This window comes from Copadichromis virginalis, linkage group LG4 (assembly GCF_057382275.1).
Source record: "Copadichromis virginalis isolate Kocher_CV1m ecotype Utaka linkage group LG4, C_Virginalis_male_GT1.1, whole genome shotgun sequence".
Lineage (NCBI taxonomy): Eukaryota > Metazoa > Chordata > Actinopteri > Cichliformes > Cichlidae > Copadichromis > Copadichromis virginalis.
Genome location: NC_140621.1, coordinates 11086155 through 11103013, shown reverse-complemented (window position 1 = coordinate 11103013; position 16859 = coordinate 11086155). Strand labels below are relative to the sequence as shown.

General features: G+C 41.8%; 1 protein-coding gene across 2 annotated transcripts in view; it reads right to left on the bottom strand.

The window, feature by feature from the left end:
• Window positions 1-16859, bottom strand: part of LOC146710862 (E3 ubiquitin-protein ligase SMURF2) — a 51622-nt gene that overhangs the window by 18263 nt on the left and 16500 nt on the right. For both annotated transcript variants that reach the window (XM_085453507.1, XM_085453508.1), the window contains 3 exons: window positions 10625-10663; window positions 8626-8734; window positions 1996-2129 (listed from right to left, as the gene is read on the bottom strand). In XM_085453507.1, coding sequence (XP_085309633.1) covers window positions 1996-2129; window positions 8626-8734; window positions 10625-10663 — 282 coding nt within the window. The remainder of the gene's footprint in view (window positions 1-1995; window positions 2130-8625; window positions 8735-10624; window positions 10664-16859) is intronic.

Sequence of the window (16859 nt, the reverse complement as noted above, 5' to 3'; positions counted from 1 at the left end):
TCTCACACCCCGGTCTGGCCTCTGTCAGGCTTAGCGAGTGAGACAGGGCACTAAATGGAGCCACTCTAAGTTGCAGTCGCGTAGCTCTGGCAGCAGCGGTGTGGACAGATAGTCCAGCTTCAGTGAGCTGTGGAGGTCTGATGGCCGTAAATGACAATTTAACTGCTGTCATCTTCTCCAGCAGATTGTAATAAACCGAGTAAATCAAATAACGCATAAAGAGCTAATAAAAAAAAAAACTGAGGTCATCCAGACATATTTTAAAGTACAAGATCCAGATAAAATAAACCTCACATCAGCCTGCTGTTGAGGTTGGCCTCCTCTGCCAGCTTTCTTCCGATTGGCTACCCCTGGCAAACAAAAGCTTTGAACAGCATGTGGGTGGAGCCCTGTGACTGAGATGACCATATTAGGAATATCTGCTCTTAACTACATCATACAGAGCCACGAGCACAAAAAACAGTCTGAAACTGAGCCTTTAGCATTTGTCACACTACACATGTGTGACAAGTATAAGGAAAACTGTAATAGATCATCTTTAAAGTTTGTGATTTCATACTTGTTTTCATTGAGATCAAGTCCCTCTGTCTCATTAGCAAAGCACAGGCTAATCCTAGCAGCTGCTAATTAATGCAATGAACATATTAACAGTCAGTTTGGAAGGAAAAGCCCTCTTTTAAGTGTGAGGAGAGCAAGAGTTCTTTAAATCTCAATTTTAAGGAAGTCCCGTTAAAGAAAATGTCTGAAAAAACAAAGATTACGGATATCCTGTTCCACATGCATTATAATTTAATGCAATATATTAAGTAGGAGCCTGACAGTGTCTCTGTATGTATTAAGCAACTGGATGTCAAGGAAAAGTACAATGCAGCAGTATTTTAGCATGTTTATTATCAATTTTCACAACAACCTGGAGAGGACTCACGTTTTAACCTGTATTCATATCTTATTAACACATTTAGTCTTCAGGACCTTCATTATCTGAATCAGAATTATTTTAATATGTCAAATATACATTTCGTAATAATCAACCGACAACTATTAGGAAGCATCCTTCTATTAACTATGCTCCAAAATATTTTACATTTCTTTAATTCCTGGGAATTTAGTGCTCCTTTAATCAAAGTCTCAGCAGAGCTACACTGACCACCCCCTCCCCTGAGGCGGCCTTAAGCCAAGCCGGAGACAGATTTCCTTCAGCCTGTTCTAGTCTGCCCTCAGGTCCCCCCCACCAATTGGACATGCACACTTCACCTGACCCAGGAAGAATCTGTGAGGCATTCTACCCACCTCATCTGGCTCATTGCAGAAGAGATGTACTTTAAGTCTCTTCTGAAGGACTGAGCTCCACGCCTCATCCCTCACCAACTCTTTGGAGGAAACTCATTTTCACCGCTTGTATCTGTGATCTTATTTTTTTAGGTCACTACCCGCAGCTTGAGGCTCCCATCTCTCCACATCGCTGAAGATACTCCATGATCTGCCTGTCAATTTCTCAATCCATTCTCCGACTACTGACGTACGAGATCCCAACGCACATTAGACAAGAAACAGTGCAGTCCATCCTTTTCCCACAGAGATCCATGAACGCAGACTTAGAGCTGCTAATTTCAACAATTAATATAATTAGTTGCTTTTTTGGGGCCAAAAGTACGAGGCCAGTTGGCAAAATTTTTAAAAGATCCATCTGGTCATAATGTTCATAATGATAATGAAGTATAACCTATAACCAGCAGCTGTCATTTGTCATGTTTGTACAAGCTTTTCAGAGGTATAAGGTTGGGCTGGAGATTTGAATATTACAAGACAATCTTAACCTGGATGCAGAAATCTATACGCATTAAAGTACATCACTTTGCTACTTGTGCTGACACAAAATGCCAAATATATTGTTAATCCACAGAGAGCTACACTGTTAAAGAGGGTTTAGGGAAAAAAGGGAAAATTAAACATCATAATGTGCGGCAGATACATTAAAGCATCACTGGCACTTACAGCCTGTGTCTTTAAGGCGGTTGATAGCATTGGACAGAAGGCGGACACAGCCCAGAAAGCCAGCTCCTTGCTTCTTATGGATCTTCTTGTGATTCCACACGCTGATGGTGATGGAATCCGATTTTCCAATGTATCTGTTGGGAAAGAGAAAAGGAGATATAATAGGTACACGTATTTAATGAGATGTGCCATAGAAACTCTCTTTTACTGCTCAACAAACAGACATCTGGTGAAAGGTAATAGAAATTTCCCTGAGGATTTCCCCGGCACTACAGCAAAGACGCACCCACGTCACGGAGGTTACTACTAAAACTCCTTGTCAAGGACTACAAAGCGAGGCGGAGTCGGCACACATGGATGTGGAAGAGGTAGGTGAGCAAGCTCAGAGGGATTTTCTGATCCTCTGTGCCTGAGAAGAAGACGAAGCACCACAAGTGGAGTGGGATTCTCTGAATCATTTATCACCAGCCATCCTCAATAAAAGTGGGACAGAAGGCCACGGTACTCCTGCGATGACACCACAGCAACAAAACCACTTTAGCTGTAAAATGCCCCCTGATCTGTCGTCATTTTAAATACTCTCCCAGCGTGCAGGGGAAATGAAATAAGCCCTACGTTTTGCTACAAAATGGATTTTTAAACTTGGGCTGACATCGAGTTTTCTTTTGGCTTATACAATTTACACACAAGACATTTTAAGAAAACCATTTTCCTCAATATATGAAAAGTACAAATGACTTTCTTTGATCAAACCAGCAGCACTGAAATTATGATTGGGTATAAACAGTCATTAACTGCTCTGCCAAACATGGAAGGCCGTAACATTAGTTATATAATTTGAAGGCTGTTTGCCTCAAAGTAAACTATTTTGACTTTATGAGTTTATGATGAGGTAAGAAGTGCAGTAGCTGTACAGTAAGCCCTCGACATAATGTTAAAACCCACTGTAATCTCGGTTGAAGATGGTTAATGATTGCACTTAAAGAGGATGAAAAAAAATTTAAATGACAAGTCAATAATTATAGGATGAAATATCACACAGCAAGACCGACTCTGCAGCAGCGCTAGCAGCTCTGAGGGGATATCACCCTATTAAACATCATAGAGGCTCCTGTTTTTCAGAGGTTGATGGTCTACGGTTGTTTTAGACATGAGCTTTTCTAGACAGCAGTGGAAGGAGTTGCAAGTGTAAATGCAGCTCCAGTACAAAGGCTTTGTGATGCCCGACTGCACCGATCTGTGGCGATGTGAAAAAAGCTGCAGGTGAATTCGCGGTTGTTGATTGGCTGTCCTGTGTTCTGCCTCGTTCAGGCGGCTCATGGCTGATGTAAATGATCTCCAGCTGTGAGCTACATCTACAAAAGAAAACTTCAGACAATGTCCTGACCCAATTCTTCTGACATCTTTTGTAGTTCCTGTGTAAAAAAAAACAACCCAGCTTTAGTCTCACTGTGATACTATTTGTTATTTCAAGCTAACTGAATGGGAATGGTGTCACGAGACAGAGTAAAGAGGGAAATAATAACAGGTATAGGTATACAAGTTTTTGTAGGTAAACACTACACAAACTTAGCGTAAAAACTAGCCCGTGTTATGACTGACAGCGATTGCTACGGTTGTACTGCAAGTACTGAGAACATTACAAGGTCCTATTATAGTTTTCCTTACAATGTTATGCCTGATTGTTTTTTGTAAGACAGAAAATGAGCACTGACCGGTGAAGTGAGTAACAATGATTATCTCTCTTTATCTCCATCTAACGCTGGTTCTGATAGAACCAGCGTTAGATGGAGTTTGTTGTGTATGGTTCTGCATAGCTGCAGACCAGTCAGGGTATCCATGCTGACCCCTTCCCACGACCATAAGCACCAACAATGGGTATGTGAGCATCAGAACTGGAGCGATGAGAGAAGGCGGCCTGGATGGCTGGGTATTTGTGGGCATTGGTTACCTGGGGAACACCTGAGACCAGGATGACCTATGGAAAGCCATGTTCTGCTGGGAAACCTCGAGTCCGCCAGGTGGCTGTTAGTTTGACACGTACCATCTACCCAAATTGCTTCATGAACATGAACACCCTTTCATGGAAACCGTATTTCCTCATGTCCGTGGCCTCTTTCAGCAGGATAATGGACCAGGCCAAAAAGTACGAATGGTTCAGGAGTGGTTTGAGGAAAGCAATAGCAATTTTAAGGGTTGACTTGGCCTCCAAATTTTCCTCCAATTGAGCATCTCTAGGATGTTCTGAACAAACAAGTCCAATCCATGGAGGCAGCACCTCAAAATTTGCAGGACTTAAAGGATCTGTTGCCAACATCTTGGTGCCAGATACCACAGCACACCTTCAGGGGTCGAGTTGAGTCCATGCTTTGATGGGTAGGTCTGGCTTTTTTTTGGCAACTAAAGGAGGACCAACACAATCTTATTCAATGGTCATAACATTGTACCTGACTGGTGTACATTGTTACACCAATATTATTGTTGGTCAAGCTTTCAAATAATGAGGTCAGCTTGAGTACAAACTCCTGAGAGCCAGAAAGCTCAGGCTTCAAACTGCTTTAAATGCTCCATTTCAACAGTCTTTTTACTTTTTATCATCCTGGCTCTGTGGTCTGATTTCAAAGAGAGATAATCATCATCATCATCACCACCACAGGCACTGAGCTCAGGTTATAGGTACAAAAGCCCCTCCCACTCGGTGGGTCAAATCTTCTGTCAGCAAGGGGCAACCAATCAGAAATAAGATGCATTTGAGGGAGTGGGAATGGGGGAACTGGGAAAAATAATTGGGATAGGCCAGTAGACTCCATGAAATTTTTTTTTCTTTTTTTAAAAGGGAGCTGGAAATGGGCATAATTTTCTCTTTAAAAGATTAACTGGTTTGACCACTATGCAAGTAAAGGACATGATCAGGCACACACAGAGTTACAGATGTGCTGGCAATGAGAGACGCGTCTAAATAAGTGGAATTATTTCCTTATCGTGTCTGCCTCCTCGTGTGTCAGGCCTCAGTGTGATAAAATCTCAGCATGTGAACCTGTTGCGGCACATCTGCTCGGGTGGGCTCCCTCCTTCAGTCTAAAACTAATCGTCTGTACGATTCGGAGAACTGCATCCCACTGTAATTATCATGCTGCTTACCAAAAGGGATATGAAACAATGAGGCTGTGAGTAAGACGTCTGGACATTTTGAGTCAGTGCCAAATGCCTGTCTGGGGTGCGATGTGAGAGAGAGCGCTACTATGTCAGACAGACATGACAGGAGGGAAGTATTATAACCAAACCAAAGTCATCTGGATCCTTGTAATAAAATTCATTAGTCTGGCTAAGATTTTTCATACAGTCATAGGTACACACACACACACACACACACACACACACACACACACACACACACACACACACACACACACACACACACACACACAGTCAATGGGAAAACTGGCATTAAAGGAAAAGCAGCAGATTTAAAGAGCCATATGTGCTTTTTTAATACACCTTTCATTAAGTAGAGGAATCTTTGGTTTTATTTTAGGTTTAAGAAAAAAATACACACCAAAATGAAAAATTCATAATCAGAGATACAAATGCAACAAATCCCAGACCTGTGAATCAGTGTCAGATATTTGTGTTGTGGACGAACACCAACAAAAATAAATCTGTTTCCTAAAGACTCTTAAAAAAAGGGCAGTAATAAAATACCTCTTTGATTTAACAAATATAAAAAGTTTAAATTGAAGTATTCTAAGGAACCCAAACCATTTCATCATACACAACAGCTTGCTTGCTACAGATACAACAGTTACATCATTAACCACAAAGTGCAATCATCGCTCTCAAGTCATTTCTTGTTAGACTTTACTGGACCTAAACAAGCAGGCTTCCCAGCGAGGCTGCTTTCAGCATTATCCTCAGGGTTTCTTTCAATGTATTACATGTACTAAACCAAATCCCAGCCAAAACAAAGCAACAAACAACAGTCAGGAGTTGGACTCGAAAACAAAACCACTTAACCCAGTGATTTAACGGGAAAAAAACCCTCGCAAAACAGAAAACAGATTTTAAGACAATATCTTTTAAGGTCCTTTGTTAGCAAATGTGTGTTTAAGATATTTTAAGACCAAAAGACACAAGCAATTATGACAGATTTGGAACTGAAATAGCTCAAAGTAATAGAATACACCATTTTTATTATAGAATTAATAATGTATTATATTGCAAGGTCAGTCATTTGCCAGTCAAGTAGTACCTAACATCAGTGGATAGAGCTAAATAGGACAAGCAACATCTGACACACACAAAAAGTTGCAGTAAAAAAACTCAGTTGAACAGTGGCTGACAAGAAGCTATTCTTAAAGCAGCAGGAGAAAAGGCTGAGGTATGTCAAATTACAGAAAAACTGGACTGAAAATCAGTGGCAACAGGTCTGATGAAGTGATGAATCCAAATTTGACATTTTTGATTCAAATTCTAGTCAATATATACACAAGTGGTCAGGAGTGTGTGTACATCTGTAAAGCATGGTGGAGGCTCTGTCATGGTTTGGGCTGCATTTGAGCCAGTGATGTTGGGGTCTTGTAAAAATTGATGTAATTATGAATGTAGAAATGTATGCAATCAGGAAAGTGTCTGATTGGCAAAGGCTTTAAACACACTGCCAATGTAGTAAAAGCATAGCTGGAGAATTATATATGGTGTTTTCTATCAGTCAAGGACTCGGCTCCCCAGAGCCGAGACATCAACATTATTGAAGCAGTGTGGGGTCATTTAAACAGAAAGGCAGACGACCATTCCTGAAGACTATTAAAGAAATGACAAGATGGAAGAGTTCAGAATAAAAGTCATCATACCAAATATTGGCACTCAAAATTGTACAAATTCTGTTTATGCCTTTATATTAGTATGTATGTTTGCACATGTCTCAATTAATTACCGTACCTAAAGAAATGAGTGGTGGCACAAGACTTTTGCACAGTACTGGTAGTACCTTGGAAAGCTGAGAAACTGGAATAGCCAGCTATTAGTTCTTTTGAACTTGTCGCTTCTACAGAATTAGAGCTCAGACGATGGGAGGGGAATGGATAAGCGGGTGGGTGTAAAGAAATTTGAGTCTAGACAGGGCACTTAACATTGCAGATGTATTATTTAATAACACTATATCTGATGGATTCCTAATTGAATAAATGTGACAGCATGACAAAAGAGTGCAAAAATGCAGGAAGACACTTCCCGTCACTTACTACAACGATGAAGGTCCTCCAGACGAACGGTTTTATTACTCATAATTACAGTATCCTTGCCTCTACTAATCCCCAACAGGAGTTATTCAGCTTAGACTTCCTTTATTTCAGTCATATCCTATGAGTGTTACGGATCTGTTTTAGAAACCGAGAGCAAGCAGAAGGATTGTGCGACCCAGGCAGCTAGCTAGACTGCGTCTACTATTCTTGGCATGCTGGCAACATCCTGCAACAATGCTGAAGGGTCACAGACCATGGGCCAGTTTGCTCTCTGCAGCATGCCCAAGAAATGAAGACCCAGCACACACACACACACATCATTTCTACACCCTCACACACAACAAATGGAAAAAAAGAGTCACTGCCAACAGCTTTAATGCACTAGGCTCTTTTGGGAACACCAGGTGTTGCAGGCCCTATTTTAATAAGTGTGAGCCAGCCAGACAGCCAGAGAAGCTGCTCTCAGTCAATTAAAACCTCTCTCCTCCAACACACCACCTGAGGGTCCTTCTGCTGTTCACCACGAGAATAAACACAGACAGTAAAACGGGATACAGTCATGGTAAACGTATCACCGGTGCAGAAAAACCCAAGTCGTTTTCACATAAATTCCAGTCTACGATATCTGCAGGCTCTCGGGACAAATTAGAGCAGAGACGTTTCCACTGAGCCACGAGTCTGTGTTCTCCGCTCCAACAATTCATCCCCGAGGTGTGCGTACGTGCGCGTGACTTTTTCCCTCTTGTCAAATGCGACAGGCGTGGGGCCTTGTAGAGAGAGGGTCCTGTATCCCCAGCAACCAAACAAACGGAGACACGTGCTTCCTCTCGCTGTTGGCTACGCATGACGGCTTGGATAAACACTGGGCCAATACTGGAAACTTTCACTCTCACATTTTCACTCACGCTCTGTCTCTGTTTTTTCCAGGTTACTTTCGCAGGACACTCCATCTTTGGGAAAAAGGCAATCGGGGTACAACAAGACATGCACGTGTTTCAGTCAATGGAAGAAAATACTATTGGAGACGGCCCTCCTTTTCTGATTCCTTAAATACTGTTCCAAGGGACATTTTTCGACTGAAGGGTTATGTCATTACACAGTATTTAAATAAGTGAGAGGCCAGATGCAAGAGCTGTTTTCATCGGTTGGCAAAGTCTCACACTTCAAGGTTATAAAAAGAAAGGCATACTAATTGAGAGGCACTGCAATAAGCCAAGCATGGCCTCAAACTGCTGTTTGTAATCAGATTTAGTCTGTGGGGCGGTGGGAGGTATTCAAATAAACCAAAGAAGACTTTTTAAATCCTTACAAACAGATGTCAGAAATGATTCAGTGTTATAAATAAATAAATAAATAAATGAAGAAGAAGAAAAATGACTCTGAGACTCACAGATCATAATGTTGGTTCCACTTTGGGTCAAGCGTGTTCCTCACAGTGTCTGTAGAGTGGCATTGTCCTGAACCATCCACGACCACCTTGGCAAATGGATCAGGCAGGCCTGCGGGGAGAAAAGAGCACACCGCAGCACAAGAATAAACAGTTTAACAAGACACAAAGACAATGCACATGCAGTGATCAACACAACACTGATTTCTGTTGCAGGACCAGTCCAGGCAGGCTAAAGATTACCATTTTATTACTTCCACAAACTTTTTCTATTCTTATGACAACTGACATCCTCTGGTGTTAACGCATTGCAGTGCAAGGATGCACGGGACACCTTACATAACAAATGATTAATTCACAGTATAAATGGTGCAAATGATAATTACAGTTCTTGTGCTCCAGAACAGTTTGAGAATGTGGGACCAGTGCTACTAGCCTGTAGCAGCCTATCACTGATTGGTGTATATCAGGGGTGTCAAACTTATTCTTTGTCAGGGGCCACATACAGCACACTTTGATCTAAAGTGGGCCGGACAAGTAAAAATCCACTTTCTGTCTGCGTAAGTTTAGCTGCACATTTAATCCCTACGATATCTCAATAAAAGAGAAAGAAGCGCAGCTAAATATATTCTGCTCTATTTAATTAAATAAATCTATCAACACAACTCGTTGGACTTAAATTGTAAAAACACTGGGGAACCCAAAAGCTGTTATTTTAATTGATTATTACTTTGGTGTAGTATGAAAGACGGTGGAGGTGTTCTTTATTAGTAGCACAAGCTGTAAAATGTATTAACATTTTACAAACACGGCCAGCGGGCCAGGTTGGAGTCTTTGCCGGGGCAATTCTGGCCCGCGGGCCTTATGTTTGGCATCCCTGCTGTATATGTTCTCCAAAATTCTCTGATAGGGAGAAAACAAAGATCAGGGGAATTTGTAAATAGTGTCATAACACCGTTTACTTAGCTTACCGGCTCCAGCTGCACTCGTTACATCAGTCTAGTACTGTCTGCAGCACATGTAGCAGAGTAGCATGATAGCAGCGCAGATGGTGAGCAGCTTTCCCACAATGACTAGATTTGAGACTTGAATTTTGTATCCGTCTTAGAGAACTGTGATGTACTTAGTAACAGAAAATCTTCCGTCCTCTTATTTTGAAAGTTCAGTTGCTGCTAACCAGCTACGGTTACTGGCTGGCTCACTGGCCAGGTTGCTTTGTGGCACTCCCTGTCTTTTAGCTGCTCTCCAGAGAGCCTCTCCCATCCTGCAATCGGATTGACTCCTCACTTGTGAGCATGAGACACATCCCTGCTTTGTCTGGGCAAAATACAAGCTGCAGACATGAAATACATGTTAAAGCCATTCTGTCATGAAAAAAAAACCCAACAAAAAAACAAAATTGTGCCTGAGCACAAAACAGACTTTTTCGTGACTATTTCACAAAAAGCGCCTGGCCTCTATGATTGATGTTTTCCTATCTACAAATAAAGTAGTTGTAGCTTGGATCAGCATGTTCACATAAGTACAATGTAATATACAGACTTGGCTCTCGTGGTGTATGTATCCATGTTCGCAGCACCACTCTCCACGTAACTGAATGTTTGCTCAGCTCCTGAGCGAGCAGAGGGTCTTAAACGCTCATTCACCATGACAGCCTGACCCAAACACACCAAAACGTGACACTTGCTGACACCTACGCTGAAGAACCTAGTAAGCAACAGTTGCACAAAACTTACACTTATAGGGTTTTAAAGGCATTCTACGATACGAGACAAATTTACCAAACACACTGCATATTAGGAACATTTGGAGAAAATCTGTTGAAATGAAACTGTTTAAATACTAGCATAGCTGCAAACAGTGGCCTCTCTGTCAGCTCAAAGTGTCCTCATACCACTTTCACTTTCATACCAAATTCCCATGGTTGTTGGTTAAATGAAAGTCTGAATAAGGTTTAAAAGGTTTATGATGAAAAGATAAATAAAAGGCAATAGATACTTACGGAAGAAGTCCTTCTTCACCAGGTTTTTTGCGCAGAGGACTGAAAAACAAAAGCAAAAAGTCAAGCATTAGATATATGTTTAATATTCATCCCAACAAGATCAGGTTTCAGGGGCATCACCAAGGGGGAAACTGGCCACCCCCCAAAATTTGCTGGCCCTTGATCCCTGGCAAGACTGTCCTATGTTGGTAACAATTTTGTTGTTTGTTTGTTTGTTTGTTTGTTTGCCACTCTGCTGTGCCCCTGCACTGTTCTGTTTTTAGTGTGCTGCCCCAAGACTTTTAGTGGCCCCCATACATGGCCACCCCTAAAAAAATTCTGGAGGTGTTCCGGTCTGGTTTGCAATATACAACTTTGCAACTTAAGGGTTTTTTCTTCCATCTGAAACTGTGGATATCTTTTTTTATTTTTATGCATTTTCTTTTAATTCCCTGGTTAGAAAAGTGGCAGGAATGTGCATGGGTAGGCCGCAGGGAACGATTCGTCTAGTTTAGGATTCGAGTCGGAAAACAGTGTGCTGAGAACGACTACATTACAGCTGTGAGCCAAACACAAGCCAAGGCTGGTACAGATTACACAAACAATCTTTCCTTTGATTAGACTGCGTATTTATAGCACATGTCGACAGCAGCAGAGAAACCAACTCCCTTGCTGGAGGTTTAAAGTTGAAACTTCAGCACAATTAAGATTTGGTGTCATTAAAACAAACAGAAATAATAAAAAAACACCACATTGCACTTTTCATTATAACATGATGTTGAGCTACAGGAGTGAGTGTTTGTTTAGTCTTTCTTTCTCCCTTCCAAAATTTGTGCAGACTCGATAGTACTGTTGTACTCTGAGAGCCTTTGTGGCAGTTGCTGAGGTGATGAGGCAGAGCCACTTACTCCCTCTTGTGCAAGTGTGGATGGATTAGGAAGCTCAGTAACCACCTGGGTGTCTGGAGCTCACGGTTGCAGCCGGTGAGTCAGGCACATGGAAATAGTTTTGCTTTTCTCAGGAATAAAGCTCTTCTGAGAAGCTGCCCCTAATTGGTCTGGACACTGATGTGGCTGAGTCATGGGTTCAAAGAGGGATGATACATTACATCAAAGTAATACAAACATAAAACAGTGAAAGTCTGGTTTATGATTCAGTCAGTCACTATTAGTACAGAGGGAAGTGCGCCAAGTTAGTTTTATTTTGAAGAAATTGTGCCAAAAAAAGAAATGGTTAGCTGATGCAAAGTATGACACAAAGTAACTAATCTCACTTTTGCCTCTTTTTGTTAATTAAACACTACACAGGGTAAATGTTGTCATTTAAAGTTCAGTCTACTCCAGAATCTGTTTTGCTGCTTGTAACTTTATTTGGATGCTTTGCTCTTACTGCGTAAAAAGGTGTACAGAGTGCAGAGCTAGTCATATTGTGTTATCAATGGTATATACATGTTTTTATGCCAGTACAATTACATTTCTGAGCAGACAAAATGAAACTCAAGTCCTCAAAAGCACCTGAGGAGATACTAAGTATGGCTCCTGAGAAGCCATAAAGTTCCTTTAATTCAATTCTATTCAGTTCACAACACTATTAACCTCAAGGTGCTTTATACTGTAAGGTAAAGACCCAACAATAATACAGAGGCAACCCAATGCAACCTCCTATGGGCAAGCACGTGGTGACAGTGGGAAGGAAAAACTCCCTTTTAACAGGAAGAAGCAGAAGCAGATTTGGAGAGGGGCAGCCATCTGCCGCAACCAGTAGGGTGATAAGGGAAGGAAGAATTCCTTGTAATATAACAAATATAATGTTGTAAACTGTTTTCTCAAATCCTAGTATTATGTAAACCTACTTAAAACTAATGCATTCCAGTGCAATTTAAAATAAATACTACTTCTATGAATGTCATCAAATTCAGTATTGTTTAAAAAGTAAAGCCCGACCAATATTTCAGCCCCAACATCAAGGTTGGGCTTCAGTTAACCAATAGCCAGTATATTAGTGTTGGCATTTATAACTGCTAACAAATGCAAATTTTAAAAGTACAGAAAAATAAGGAAAAAAGAAAAGCAAATTTTAGAGGACAGTTGGGGTGGTGCTGAACTGTCATGCTAGGACAGTGTAAATGTTGGCATGTTTTCTCTTATGTAGTCAACTCTTTTTAAAATCTTTCTAATATATTAAAAAAAAAAACCCACTCATCATTGCTGTTGTAACTGCATACATAAAAAACTGTGATAGTAGCAACAGACTGGTCTAAGCAATGCTTCACATGTATTTGATTCAGGCTTCTGTGCTCCTGCCCCTCATTCACTTTGAAGAAGTTGGCTTGGTTAGTTCTTATGTTAAAGGTGAGAGGGCAGCAGGTTGTGCCATTCAAGCCTGCAGCAGAACTGCCTGTTCCTCTCCCCCATGCCGCATGTACTCAAACGTGCACCATGTCAAGCATCAGTCTGAATCTGAGTCTGGTTTGAGCTCAAAGAATTTTACCACAAGAAATCAGAAGGAGAAAGCCATATTATTGACATGCTGCATGGACAAAATTAAAGGAACCGACAATCAGCTTTATGGTGTTGAAAGACACACAAGTGACACAAGTGAGCATGCACATGATACTAAAAACAGCCATCGTGTGTGTGTGTGTGTGTGTGTGTGTGTGTGTGTGTGTGTGTGTGTGTGTGGGGGGGGGGGGGGGGGGGGGTAAAGAACATGCTCGACAGATGAGGAAGAATTTCTTTCCGCAAACATCCCTGGGAATGCATTACGTTCCAGCGAAACCCACCTCATTTCTAAAACATCTGGTACACATCACATTCGGTCACATTCTTCCTGAACACAGAGGAAAGCATGTGAGCACACGCATGCTCCCCGAGACACATCACTCTCCTCTCCAACGATCTAATTAATTATTAACAAGTACTGGGGAGTGAATGCATGGGTTTTGTGTGTGCGTGGTGCACTAAAGGGCTGACTGAGGTAACAGATGATGGTGTCTCCAAAAAGATCTAGTATAGTGAAATGAATTCAGACAGTTGATGTTTACATTGTAACATGACTGAGGAAATGACTAGCAAAAGACTGAGAAATATGACTCTTCAGCAAGGAAATGTATAGACAACAAAACATTTAATTAAAGTCCAGGCCCAAAGGAGCAAGAGTTAGGACCCTATGAGATCCATTCAAGGGAACGGCAAGACAACCACAGCCGGAAAAAGCTGCAGACCCTTGTGTAAGTGGCATAAGCAGCACTCAACTAGCCACAGAGCAGGAAGGCAACGCTACAATTATACCTATATAGGCTTCTTATGGAAAAATAAAAGGGGCCGAACGACAGCTGAAAACAGAGGGGAAAACCGCTGGAATGGTTGATGCACAGAGACAATAGCAGCGAGAGAGCCAGTTAGGTCTGATGCTGCTGTGCAGCGAGAAGGGGAGACAAAGGACATCAATCAGGATGGAGTGGCATCCAGCCATCCATCCAAACACAGTCATTAGAAAAAGTAAAAATGTACATAAACCTAAGTGGAGCCATATTTTACAGATCTTGAAACACTAGAAGGATTACAATGTGTGTGATCAGACACCCACAAGACACAACGGAATTGCCAGTTCTGATATGCCCTGATTCCAGGAAACAGCCACTCTAAAGTTCAACATGACAGCAGCTTTGACCTTCTCAACGTCTACATGCAAACAAATGAACTGCCAGCCACTGAGCGCACTATTTCCTTTAGTTAACCCAAAGACTTCAAATGAGGGTATCAGCAAAGTCTTTCTGTCTTTGTGAAGCGAAGTGATTGATGTTGCGAGTGCTGAGGAATCAAAGGATTCCCAGAGGGGTAACATAAAGGGCGGGCTGGGTTTTTGGGACCCTTGGTTTGAAACGACTGTCACACTTTGCAAAAGCACTGGCTTCATTTAATTTCATGAAACTTCTCTAAGGGTGGCTGCCGCCTTCGCTCTGACAATCACCGTCACTCTTCACAAGCTCTGAATTTCACACACCTCCAGCTTGTAAAGTCTCTCTAATGAGATTGTTGTAAGTGCTGTGATCCTCCGATTCTAGCCTGAAAAAACATCAAATAAATAAACACGGGGGGAGGAGCTGAGCGTGGGTTCTGTCAGGCAGGAGAGTCCAAAGTGTAGAAAGGAACTCAACAAAGCTCAATGTTGATGAGAAAATGAAATTTGTCCTCCTACATATTCATCCACACATCCATCCTCCAACTCCTTCATCCAATTAAGAGTTGCCATAACTACATGGGAAGCAGCAGTACCCTGAGCAAACTATTTCCAGATAGCTCCTCCTGAGGAATCACTTATAGAGAGTTTTTGGCAATGTTTGAAGTTCTCATCCAGTTTTGGATTTTTTCCAACCGCCCGGTAAAGAAAATTGAGCCACCTGTAGTCTCAGTCTTGTTCTTTCAGCCCTTTGGGTGAGTAAAAAGCAGAGGTGTGACCTACTGATCCTTATGTCAGATGCTTTCCTCACTATAGCTTTGCCTGGAAGCCTACATTCTAAAGACCACAAGCAGGAGTGGAGACAAAGTACAGCCTTGGCAAAGTCCAACAACCACAATTAACACGTCTCGTTTAACGCTGCAGACGGGATGTGAAAGTGCACTCCCGAAGCACCTTCCCATAGAATCCCTTGAGAAACCACGTCATAAGCCTTCTCCAAGTCTATAAAACATGTAGACTGGATTGGCAACCTCCCAGACTCCCCTCCATCACTAGTGAGAGGGTGTGTTACTACCTACATAGTTTCTCTTTGATTCAATCACACCTATTGGTCACCCTTCCAGTATCCTGCCATGGTGTCTACCAGGGAAGGTGGAGAGAGGGATAACCTGGTAACAGGCACACACCCTTCTTAAACAGACCACAATACGCCAGTCTGCAAATCCAGAGGCACCGTCTGCAAGGTTTATGCAAGACTACACAGTGGTTTCAATCAAAACAGCCTGATAAACATCAAGTACGTTCTAGGCAAATTTCATCCACCCCCAGAGCCCAACCCCTGCGGCTTTACACACAAATATTTTATTGCCGTTATTGTGAGTTCATGACTGGGCATTCCCCTCAATGCTTTTGGCATGGCCTACAGATTTAACTGGGGAGCCTCTGCAATGCTCAACCCCCTGTAGAGACACCGTACATCATCAGTAGCTAAATGACCCAACATACAGAGAAACAGGTTCTTTTCCTCTTATGCAAAAGGTTTATGTAATGACTTTAAGTGAAATGGCTTTTCATCCAAATTTATGTCATTACAGGATGAGGTGATGATGACCGATGCCTTTTCTAAGTAAAGTAAGTGGGTGAGCTCTCACCTACAGGGTAACATCGTAAATCTGCTATTTTTCTGGGTCACCGCTGACGGGCTTTCTTGAACTCACACACAGATAAATGTAATCATGTGTTCTTTCTCCATCTACATAAAGCTGGAAGAAAGGCATGATGCAAAGATCCAACCCACAAAAAAGAAAAAGAAAAAAAAGAACAGACTTCACTTTCTTACATTTCAGAGGCCAGCTAGACTATTCCATGGCTATAAAGCACTTTAGACAGATTTTAGACAGACACAGTGTTAACTCCATAATCTTTTGAAGGTAATATTAATCCTAAAATATATAGAGCAGGTCATCTACTGATCGGAAGGTTAGTGGTTCGATTCCTGGCTCCTACAGTCTGCATACCAAGTATCCTTGGGCAAGATACTAACCCCGATGCATCCATCGGAGTATGAATGAGTGTGAATGTTTGTTAGTAAGCAATTAAAAGCATAGAAGTGCTTGTGTGATTGGGTGAATGTGGCATGTTGTCTAAAGCGCTCCGAGTAGAAAAGCGCTATATAAGAATCAATCTATGTAGTGAATAAGAATGGAATGGCTTAGTGACTTGTGCCAGACTATTTCTTAGGTTTTGGAAGGAGTGCTCCAAATTTTGTGGGAACATCTTGGGGATGGACCCTTTCTGTTCTAGCATGACTGTGCACCGGTGCACAGAGTAAGGTTCATAAAGACACGGATGAGCGAGTTTGGTGTTGAAGAACTTGATAGGCCTGCATAGAGTCCTGACCTCAACCCGACAGAACACCTTTGGGATGAATTAGACTGTGAGCCAGGCCGTCTTGTCCAACATCAGTGTCTGACCTCACAAATGTGCTTCTGGAAGAATGGTCAAAAATTCCCATAAACGTTCCTAAACCTCTTGGAAAGCCTTCCCAAAAGACATGAAGCTGTTATAGCTGCAA